At 43.2% G+C, this 12587-nt stretch overlaps 1 protein-coding gene across 2 annotated transcripts in view; it reads right to left on the reverse strand.

Annotated features, from left to right (window-relative positions):
- The window catches only part of LOC143294748 (nuclear pore complex protein Nup155-like), a 105406-nt gene that overhangs the window by 66601 nt on the left and 26218 nt on the right, over positions 1-12587 (reverse strand). The window contains exons 13-18 of one of the 2 annotated variants that reach the window (XM_076606211.1): positions 12232-12393; positions 11428-11601; positions 9893-10010; positions 7576-7674; positions 2707-2854; positions 2230-2296 (exon numbers count right to left, since the gene is read on the reverse strand). In XM_076606211.1, the coding sequence (XP_076462326.1) occupies positions 2230-2296; positions 2707-2854; positions 7576-7674; positions 9893-10010; positions 11428-11601; positions 12232-12393 (768 nt within the window). The remainder of the gene's footprint in view (positions 1-2229; positions 2297-2706; positions 2855-7575; positions 7675-9892; positions 10011-11427; positions 11602-12231; positions 12394-12587) is intronic. The other variant, XM_076606212.1, reaches the window with a different exon arrangement.

The following is a 12587-nucleotide window of genomic DNA, read 5'->3' on the forward strand; positions in this document are numbered from 1 at the left end:
ATGACAGTATCAGGTCAATAACACTACAGTCCTCACTGATGACAGTATCAGGTCAATAACACTACAGTCCTCACTGATGACAGTATCAGGTCAATAACACTAGTCCTCACTGATGACAGTATCAGGTCAATAACACTACCATCCTCACTGATGACAGTATCAGGTCAATAACACTACAGTCCTCACTGATGACAGTATCAGGTCAATAACACTACAGTCCTCACTGATGACAGTATCAGGTCAATAACACTAGTCCTCACTGATGACAGTATCAGGTCAATAACACTACAGTCCTCACTGATGACAGTATCAGGTCAATAACACTACAGTCCTCACTGATGACAGTATCAGGTCAATAACACCAACATCCTCACTGATGACAGTATCAGGTCAATAACACTACCATCCTCACTGATGACAGTATCAGGTCAATAACACTACCATCCTCACTGATGACAGAATCAGGTCAATAACACTCACATCCTCACTGATGACAGTATCAGGTCAATAACACCAACATCCTCACTGATGACAGTATCAGGTCAATAACACTCACATCCTCACTGACAACACTTGCCAAGTCAGGGAGTCAAAACGTCCAAAACAATAACTAATTCTACATGCCAGCAGTTGATTCAGCAAATGTTTAACCTTGTGGAAAAGAACCAGACAGTACCATGCACCCAAATTTGAGAGTGCATGCTTCAAGGTATTGGTTTGTGTATCGAAGACTAAGCAAACTTGTTTACTGGCCTGAACTGCTGGGTGTGTGAGCATATGAGAGCGAGCCTGCACGCATACTTGTGTGTGTGTGTGTGTGCTCATGTGTGTGTTGTATATGTGTGCATACATTCTTGTTGTGCTTGAGTCTGGGTGCATTTGCATGTGTGGTCGCTTGTGCTTACATGTGTGTGTATGTGTGCATGCGCATGTGTGTAGTGATGCGCATGTGTGTGTAGAGTAATGCGCATGTGTGTAGAGTGATGCGCATGTGTGTGAAGAGTGATGCACATGTGTGTGTAGAGTGATGCGCATGTGTGTGAAGAGTGATGTGCATGTGTGTGTTGAGTGATGCGCATGTGTGTGAAGAGTGATGAGTATGTGTGTAGAGTGATGCGCATGTGTGTGAAGAGTGATGTGCATGTGTGTGTTGAGTGATGCGCATGTGTGTGAAGAGTGATGAGTATGTGTGTAGAGTGATGAGTATGTGTGTGTAGAGTGATGTGCATGTGTGTGTTGAGTGATGCGCATGTGTGTGAAGAGTGATGAGTATGTGTGTAGAGTGATGCGCATGTGTGCAGTGATGCGCATGTGTGTGTAGAGTAATGCGCATGTGTGTGAAGAAAGATGCGCACGTGTGTGAAGAGTGATGTGCATGTGTGTGAAGAGTGATGTGCATGTGTGTGAAGAGTGATGCGCATGTGTGTAGAGTGATGCGCATGTGTGTGTAGAGTAATGCGCATGTGTGTAGAGTGATGCGCATGTGTGTGTAGAGTGATGCGCATGTGTGTGTAGAGTGATGCGCATTGATGCGCATGTGCGTTAAGAGTGATGCGCATGTGTGTGAAGAGTGATGCGCATGTGTGTAGAGTGATGTGCATGTGTGTGAAGAGTGATGCACATGTGTGTAGAGTGATGCGCATGTGTGTGTAGAGTAATGCGCATGTGTGTAGAGTGATGCGCATGTATGTGTAGAGTAATGCGCATGTGTGAAGAGTGATGAGCATGTGTGTGTAGAGTGATGCACATGTGTGTGTAGAGTGATGCGCATGTGTGTAGAGTGATGCGTATGTGTGTGAAAAGTGATGCGCATGTGTGTGTAGAGTGATGCGCATGTGTGTAGAGTGATGAGCATGTGTGTGAAGAGTGATGCGCATGTGTGTGTAGAGTAATGCGCATGTGTGTAGAGTGATGCGCATGTGTGTGTAGAGTAATGCGCATGTGTGAAGAGTGATGAGCATGTGTGTGTAGAGTGATGCGCATGTGTGTGTAGAGTGATGCGCATGTGTGTAGAGTGATGCGCATGTGTGTGAAAAGTGATGCGCATGTGTGTAAAGTGATGCGCATGTGTGTGGAGTGATGCGCATGTGTGTGAAAAGTGATGCGCATGTGTGTAGAGTGATGCGCATGTGTGTGGAGTGATGCGCATGTGTGTGAAAAGTGATGCGCATGTGTGTGGAGTGATGCGCATGTGTGTAAAGTGATGAGCATGTGTGTGGAGTGTCTCACATAGACTTTGGGGCCTTGCTGGGTCTGGCACTGGAGCTCGGCTGTCACTGGTCTGTCCCAGAAAGGTCTGAAAGACAAATGAAAGAGGTTAAAAATGTTACTTTCATCATATCTATAGGCATACAGATACACACTTGTGTGCTTATTTATCTTTATCTATCTTGAAAGTGCTATTAGAAAGTAGCAGTAAAAATACAGCAGTCAGATTCCTCATTGTGCACACCCTGCCCCAACAGGAAGAATCTGCCACATCTTGGCTGTCAAGCTGTCCTCATGGTGAAAAAAACAAAACACTGGGGACACAAGTAACCTTTACAAATAAAAATAATTGAACACACTGCAATGATTTTGTTTTGTGACAAATTTTGCTGTTGCGTGCTTCAAAATATTAACACAGCTCAGATATTGCCATCAATTTCAATAATTATATTGGGAAAGATTTATTTTTTCAAAGAAAACAAATTCTGATCTCCACACCTGAGGATGCGAGCCAGGTAGATATAGATGCCGTTGTGTTTGCCGGAATAGAGGACGTCCTGCAGACCCCCAGGAACAGGACCCACGGTGGGTTGGTGAAGCGAGGTGTTGAAAGGCATGGGAGTGGATGTGTGGGCAGGTACCATGCCTGGGGAACAGTCAGGTGTGGTCACCTTCACTTTTCATGGATCAGGGAACAGTCAAGTGTGGTCATGTTCAGTTTTCATGGATCAGGGAACAGTCATCAAGTGTGGTCATGTTCACTTTTCATGGATCAGGGAACAGTCATCAAGTGTGGTCATGTTCACTTTTCATGGATCAGGGAACAGTCATCAAGTGTGGTCATGTTCACTTTTCATGGATCAGGGAACAGTCAAGTGTGGTCATGTTCACTTTTCATGGATCAGGGAACAGTCATCAAGTGTGGTCATGTTCACTTTTCATGGATCAGGGAACAGTTCACTTTTCATGGATCAGGGAACAGTCTGGTGTGGTCATATTCACTTTTCATGGATCAGGGAACAGTCATCAAGTGTGGTCATGTTCACTTTTCATGGATCAGGGAACAGTCATCAAGTGTGGTCATATTCACTTTTCATGGATCAGGGAACAGTCATCAAGTGTGGTCATATTCACTTTTCATGGATCAGGGAACAGTCATCAAGTGTGGTCATATTCACTTTTCATGGATCAGGGAACAGTCATCAAGTGTGGTCATATTCACTTTTCATGGATCAGGGAACAGTCATCAAGTGTGGTCATATTCACTTTTCATGGATCAGGGAACAGTCATCAAGTGTGGTCATATTCACTTTTCATGGATCAGGGAACAGTCATCAAGTGTGGTCACGATCACTTTTCATGGATCAGAGAACAGTCATCAAGTGTGGTCATATTCACTTTTCATGGATCAGGGAACAGTCATCAAGTGTGGTCACGATCACTTTTCATGGATCAGGGAACAGTCATCAAGTGTGGTCATATTCACTTTTCATGGATCAGGGAACAGTCATCAAGTGTGGTCATGTTCACTTTTCATGGATCAGGGAACAGTCATCAAGTGTGGTCATATTCACTTTTCATGGATCAGGGAACAGTCAAGTGTGGTCACGATCACTTTTCATGATCACTACACTCTAAACAACTTAGTGCAGCAGTATGATCAACAAAAAACAAAACTGAAATAAATAAAAAACAGACAAACCAAAGCAAAATACATGTCCTTGTGTATATGCAATACATTTTATTATTTTGTTGTTTTTGCTGTAGTTTTTTTCTAACATCTTTTCACTCATTCTTTTAACCCCTAGGCTGCCTGTATGACCACAGAACTCGTCAGCACAACCATGTTCACTTTGCTGCCACAGTGATGAGAGAACTCATCAGCACAACCATGTTCGCTTTGCTGCCACAGTGACGAGAGAACTCATCAGCACAACCATGTTCACTTTGCTGCCACAGTGACGAGAGAACTCATCAGCACAACCACGTTCACTTTGCTGCCACAGTGATGAGAGAACTCATCAGCACAACCATGTTCACTTTGCTGCCACAGTGATGAGAGAACTCATCAGCACAACCATGTTCGCTTTGCTGCCACAGTGACGAGAGAACTCATCAGCACAACCATGTTCACTTTGCTGCCACAGTGATGAGATAACTCATCAGCACAACCATGTTCACTTTGCTGCCACAGTGATGAGAGAACTCATCAGCACAACCATGTTCACTTTGCTGCCACAGTGATGAGAGAACTCATCAGCACAACCATGTTCGCTTTGCTGCCACAGTGACGAGAGAACTCATCAGCACAACCATGTTCGCTTTGCTGCCACAGTGACGAGAGCCACAGTGACGAGAGAACTCATCAGCACAACCATGTTCGCTTTGCTGCCACAGTGACGAGAGCCACAGTGACGAGAGAACTCATCAGCACAACCATGTTCACTTTGCTGCCACAGTGACGAGAGAACTCATCAGCACAACCATGTTCGCTTTGCTGCCACAGTGACCACAGAACTCATCAGCACAACCATGTTCGCTTTGCTGCCACAGTGACCACAGAACTCATCAGCACAACCATGTTCGCTTTGCTGCCACAGTGACCACAGAACTCATCAGCACAACCATGTTCACTTTGCTGCCACAGTGACCACAGAACTCATCAGCACAACCATGTTCGCTTTGCTGCCACAGTGACCACAGAACTCATCATCACAACCATGTTCGCTTTGCTGCCACAGTGACGACAGAACTCATCATCACAACCATGTTCACTTTGCTGCCACAGTGATGAGAGAACTCATCAGCACAACCATGTTCACTTTGCTGCCACAGTGACGAGAGAACTCATCAGCACAACCATGTTCACTTTGCTGCCACAGTGATGAGAGAACTCATCAGCACAACCATGTTCACTTTGCTGCCACAGTGACGAGAGAACTCATCATCAAAATATTCTGACTTTTCCCTGGTTTGCATTGAGTTCATTGAAAAAAATACTGGTAGCTTTAGCTAGGGGAATCTTTCTAGATTCTACTCATTGTTAGAAACTCCACCTACGTCATGAGGCAGTCCTTTATTTGAATGTTTTGGTTGGGTTACTGCCGCAGTGTTTGCCTAGATCCTCTCCTCGCTCACTCAACAAAATGTCGGACACTGTGCTCAAGACATGCAATCGTGTTGCCCAAAAACAACCACGACTGTTTTCTTTAGCTGATGCTCAGAAAGAATTGAAGTGTAAATTCGAAGAAGACAGTGATGAACTTTTATTGGACCATCTGATAGAAAATAAAGGGAGCAATGAAGAGACTGGCCAAGATACGACTATCAGTAAGTGATGCCACCTGTACAGCTGTAGCAGCCAACAGAAAGTGACCAGATCATTAGCAGGACACAGTGTGAGCGATTTTCTTGGCACTCAGGCAACGCGGTCTGATGAGAACTGGATAAAGAGACCGTGTGAGAGGGGTGATGAGGAAAGGGTGGAGACTGAGGGGGCGTGGCCCCACATCCATATTATCACATGGAGAAGTCACAATGCACTGTGTATCTGTCTGTCTCTCTTTTTTCTTTTTTTTTTTTTTTTTACTGTGGTTGTTCTAGTATAATTTGTGTGTGCAGATATTATCCATATGTCCAGAAAATATATTTTAGTGCAGAATTCCTGACTAATGTTTGTAATGAACAAGTTGAAAATGTGACAAAAAAACAAAACACTGATTTCAAAGCAACAGCATGTCACTGAAAATAAATAAAATGGGAAAACATTATTATTATTATCATTGTTATTATGGGCATTTATGCCTAATCTTGAAAATAAGCCCTAGGCGTTTACAAATATGTAAATATCAAAAAGGAAAAATTGAACACAAGATACCAAACATCATTGAAAACTATTCACACCTCTCCCACCCCACCAAATACACCAATACAAATGCGCGCACACACACACAAGTCACAGTACACGATCGTAAAAAGTACCCAATCAAAAACACCACCACAAATCCTGAAACTATCAAAACTCACTCACTCACAAATAGTCATTTTACTTCATACTGGAAAGGGATGAGCTGTTGAGAATTAATCTGGAGGGGAAAAGGTGGGTCTTCAGACTGGATTTGAAAGATTGCAGCGAAGATGAGTGACGGAGAGGCTGAGGAAGTGGATTCCAAAGAAAGGGGGCTTGGTATGAAAAACTGCGTTGGCCACATGTTTTGGTTGGAGCAGGGGGGATCCTGAGCATACGGATGTCAGAAGAAGAGAGGAGTTGGTGTGAGGGTAAGTAAGGTTGAATGAGATCAGAAAGATACTGTGGACATCATGTGTTTTGCATTCTTTATTCATTTACCTTTCATAAAATACATACTTTTATGGGTTTTTCTCCGATAACAAAGAGCACAGGATTTTTTGAAAATATATACCCGATTTTTGTGAAAAAATGCTGGCAAACTGATTTCACTCAAATCTTATTTTCCTGGCAGTGAAAGGGTTAAACAAACCTTTAAACAGCTGGCACATTAGAAAGGTCTTACAATGCACTTGGTAAGTTAAAAGCTATTTCATTATAATTTTAGTCCCTTCAACAAATGCATTTTCAAAATAAACTGTACTGAACAACAGCCAAAGGACTATTCCAATGAAGCTTCAAAAACAAGACTTTGCTAGACCGAAACAAAAAGTGTGTGATTTGTCATAATGACTTGAAATGTGAGAACAAATGCTGTCTGACAGTGTATCAGGCAAGAAGCTTTTCCAGAAAGAACAGAATGAAATATGCTGTGCTAACACATTTTCTCCACACTGGCACCTCATGTGTTCAACACATTCACACATCAAGGCAACAATTTTAATTCTATAATTTAAACAGTTAATTAATTTCCTGTATTTCATTATTGATAACTATAATGAAGAAAACGCCTTGATTGTCAATCCATCACTGTCAACAACTAAGTTCATAAAACACCTTTGGTAAAAAATCAACAGCCCTGATTAAACAAAGGAAATTTCAAATTCATTCAGCCTGAACAATCAGTACACTGCAATACACAAGCACGAACACACACACACACACACACACACACACACACACATGCTCAAAGAAATATGTTTTTATGAAAAATCTTATATGTACATTTTGTATGTCACATGTGTGTGTGTGTAAATGCACGTATGTGTGTGCATGTGTGTGTGTGTGTATGAGCATTTTCACGCATATGTGCATTCTTCAGTATGAAACCACACATATGTGTGAGAGTGTGTATGTATGTACATGTCCATATGCCAACATGTACAAAGGTGTGTGTAAACACAACGCTGATTACATGGAGAGAGTGTAGCCCTCTCCACCGGAGTGAGGTGTACCCCTACCTGGCATTGGCGTCATGGCCGTGATGGCGGAGGAGGACCCAGGACTGTACAGGATGGTGTTGCTCATGTTGCCTCCCCCTGCTGCTGTTGTCACAACCGCTAACATGTGTACAGTCAGTTATAACTGTCCTCCATGTTCACACTAATGTCACAACCCACTAACATGTGTACAGTCAGTTATAACTGTCCTCCATGTTCACACTAATGTCACAACCCACTAACATGTGTACAGTCAGTTATAACTGTCCATGTTCACACTAATGTCACAACCCCCTAACATGTGTACAGTCAGTTATAACTGTCCTCCATGTTCACACTAATGTCACAACCCACTAACATGTGTACAGTCAGTTATAACTGTCCATGTTCACACTAATGTCACAACCCCCTAACATGTGTACAGTCAGTTATAACTGTCCTCCATGTTCACACTAATGTCACAACCCACTAACATGTGTACAGTCAGTTATAACTGTCCTCCATGTTCACACTAATGTCACAACCCACTAACATGTGTACAGTCAGTTATAACTGTCCTCCATGTTCACACTAATGTCACAACCCACTAACATGTGTACAGTCAGTTATAACTGTCCTCCATGTTCACACTAATGTCACAACCCACTAACATGTGTACAGTCAGTTATAACTGTCCATGTTCACACTAATGTCACAACCCACTAACATGTGTACAGTCAGTTATAACTGTCCTCCATGTTCACACTAATGTCACAACCCACTAACATGTGTACAGTCAGTTATAACTGTCCATGTTCACACTAATGTCACAACCCACTAACATGTGTACAGTCAGTTATAACTGTCCTCCATGTTCACACTAATGTCACAACCCACTAACATGTGTACAGTCAGTTATAACTGTCCATGTTCACACTAATGTCACAACCCACTAACATGTGTACAGTCAGTTATAACTGTCCTCCATGTTCACACTAATGTCACAACCCACTAACATGTGTACAGTCAGTTATAACTGTCCATGTTCACACTAATGTCACAACCCACTAACATGTGTACAGTCAGTTATAACTGTCCTCCATGTTCACACTAATGTCACAACCCACTAACATGTGCACAGTCAGTTATAACTGTCCATGTTCACACTAATGTCACAACCCACTAACATGTGTATAGTCAGTTATAACTGTCCTCCATGTTCACACTAATGTCACAACCCACTAACATGTGTACAGTCAGTTATAACTGTCCATGTTCACACTAATGTCACAACCCACTAACATGTGTATAGTCAGTTATAACTGTCCTCCATGTTCACACTAATGTCACAACCCACTAACATGTGTACAGTCAGTTATAACTGCCCTGCACATTCCCCAAACTGCCGCAACCAGCTAACATGTGTACATCTAGTTATAACATGTCCACATTTAAACCACTGTCACAACCCGCTAACATGTGAATGCAAACATACATGTGTACATATTATCATCACACGTCACACACATTCCTTCATTAATCACCACTGTCACAGACCCTACACATCCCCCATCTCCCACATTCATCCATCACTGACCAATTACATGTGTACATACACATACAGGTGTACTGTGTACACTATGTTATCACACATCACATACATTCATTCATCATTCACTACCATCACAGCCCCTGACAATTATTCATCATTCACGAGTGTCACACATTCATTCATCATTCATCAATGTCAAACATTCATTCATCATTCATCAATGTCACACATTCATTCATCATTCATCAATGTCACACATTCATTCATCATACTGATACACCACCGTCACTACCATTAACACATGTTCAGACTGTTACCACTAATCACCAATAAATCCTTGTATCAGTCACCACCCTCACAACTGCTAACAAACGTACATTATGTTATCAGTTACTTGCATTCACTTATCGTGCACCACACACACACACACAAACTCACCATACATACATACTGTGATACACCACACACACACACACACACACACACACACACACACACTCACCATACATACATACTGCGATACACCACACACACACACACACACACACACACACTCACCATACATACATACTGTGATACACCACACACACACACACACACACACACACACACTCACCATACATACATACTGTGATACACCACACACACACACACACACACACACACACACACTCACCATACATACATACTGCGATACACCACACACACACACACACACACACACACACACACACACACACACACACACTCACCATACATACATACTGCGATACACCACACACACACACAAACGGCAGACACACTCACTGTTTGTGAAAGGAGTAGCACCAATGGTGGTGGGCTGCATTCCAGACGCAGTGGCCCCAAAGTTGTACTGGGCCTCTCCCCCATACATGAAGAATGCCATACGCGCCCAATCCGACACCTGCAACAAACAGCCCCAATAAACTAAAATCTCAGAAAGTTCTCCCTTCAGTGTGTTCACAGGCTGCACCTCCCACATTCACTGGTGTCTGCAGCAGGCTTTTATGTGTATGTCCTTAACCCTAACCCACATTCACTGGTGTCTACAGCAGGCTTTTATGTGTATGTCCCTAACCCTAACCCACATTCACTGGTGTCTACAGCAGGCTTTTATGTGTATGTCCCTAACCCTAACCCACATTCACTGGTGTCTACAGCAGGCTTTTATGTGTATGTCCTTAACCCTAACCCACATTCACTGGTGTCTGCAGCAGGCTTTTATGTGTATGTCCTTAACCCTAACCCACATTGACTGGTGTCTACAGCAGGCTTTTATGTGTATGTCCTTAACCCTAACCCACATTCACTGGTGTCTACAGCAGGCTTTTATGTGTATGTCCCTAACCCTAACCCACATTCACTGGTGTCTACAGCAGGCTTTTATGTGTATGTCCCTAACCCTAACCCACATTCACTGGTGTCTACAGCAGGGTTCTATGTGTATGTTTTAACCCTAACCCACATTCACTGGTGTCTACAGCAGGCTTTTATGTGTATGTCCCTAACCCTAACCCACATTCACTGGTGTCTACAGCAGGCTTTTATGTGTATGTCCCTAACCCACATTGACTGGTGTCTACAGCAGGCTTCTATGTGAATGTCCCTAACCCTAACCCACATTGACTGGTGTCTACAGCAGGCTTCTATGTGTAGGACCCTGCCATGTAGACAGATATACTCCATTTTCCAAGCTTTGCATGCTGAAAATGGTCTGGTCTCCACAACGCACCATACACTGACACGATCATAGGATCCTCACCTCACTGAGCCCTGCACGCAGCACTGCTCTGGCGTCAAAATTTGTCTCGTGAAAACACTTTTCATGTTCCTACATATACATGTCCCAGCTGGTGGAGTACATAACTGATCAGACATAAGAACACAAAAAGTAGCAACAATAAAACATCCAGCAGTGTGCCAGCTTGTGGAGTACATAACTGATCAGACATAACAACACAAAAAGTAGCAACAATAAAACATCCAGCAGTGTGCCAGCTTGTGGAGTACATAACTGATCAGACATAACAACACAAAAAGTAGTAACATTAAAACATCCAGCAGTGTGCCAGCTGGTGGAGTACATAACTGATCAGACATAAGAACACAAAGCAGAACTGCCTTTCAAACTCAACGCCACACTGCTGACGTCTCATTTCACTAAGGTTCAGAGGTCAAGTGCTGTGAATGGGCTTTGTAACAATGCAACAACAAATATTTTTTGATATTGAAAAAAACCCAACAGATTTAAATAAAATGAATAAATAAATAAATGAACAAAAATCACTGCAACGAGACATTCAGCAGCTTTGCCGGCTTACCTGCCCGTCGCCAGGACTACGGGAAGAGGCCAAAACGAGGCAGGTGGCACAGGCCTGGTCCAGACGATGCAGGCGGAAGAACGCCTTGACCTCCTCTGCATCCGGCCCCCCACAGTCAATCAGCAAGGAGTGCAGCTGTTCCACAGGGCGCAGCTTCCGCAGTATGTGGCAACCCTGCAACACACAGCGTTTTTTTGTGCGTGTGTGCGTGCGTGTGTGTGTGTGTGTTGTGTGTTGTGTGTGTATGTTGTGTGTTGTATGTGCGTGAGTGCATGTGTGTGCATGCGTGTGTGTGCGTGCATGTGCGTGTGTGTGTGTGTCTGTGTGTGTGTATGTGCCTGTGTGTGGTGTGTGTCTGTCTTGTGCAAGGATGGGAGTGACTAATTTTTTGTAAGGCTTACAAGTTGTGCAGCTGAGTTCCATGGACCACTTACCCAAAATGTGTGTCGTTAATACTGAAAAAATGCAAAATAAATGGAAAAAAAAAAAAACAACATTTGTTTTTCTCAAGATCGCCAAAATGCTAATACAGTCATCTGTATAAAATGGAAATAGTTTGGGTTTTTTTTTACTCCCACCAATAAATTTAACATGGTATCAAAAAATGTAAGTACACAACAAGACACACACAAACATCCAACACTTCACATTTTATTCTTTCAGTTCATGACACTCCAGATCAGAACCAACCTGGAATTTTACAGTCCAGGAAGATAATAAAATTAAAAATAATTTTTAAAAATGTGAACTGTGCCAAGTAAGCAGCCAGGAACTGCTGCAGTCCAGCAGGACAACCAAACCAACCTGTGCTGACAAGACAATGAAGCGACGGGAAGGTTCCATGTGCTGGGACACCACCACTGGGGGGTCTGGCTGCTGTCCGTCAGAGGGCGCTGCCTGTATCCTCGATTCCGGTGGTCTGATTTCCCCCAGTGCCCAAGTTCTGCCGTCAATGGGCACTTTGACCTGAAAGACAGTAGGTTCCGCTGTTGATGCATGAAGAGAAGAATCATTCTGCTGTTTGGAGTGACATCAAAGTGGGACTGAGAAAGTGTATTATCTTGTGGACAGAACGTTACTTCCGTGTGTCTGCATGCAGCTGTGTGAGCTTCTTGTCCCCAAAACTCTGTAGTCACTGGGCGCTTTACAAAACAGCTGTT

Source organism: Babylonia areolata, chromosome 20 (assembly GCF_041734735.1).
Source record: "Babylonia areolata isolate BAREFJ2019XMU chromosome 20, ASM4173473v1, whole genome shotgun sequence".
NCBI lineage: Eukaryota > Metazoa > Mollusca > Gastropoda > Neogastropoda > Buccinidae > Babylonia > Babylonia areolata.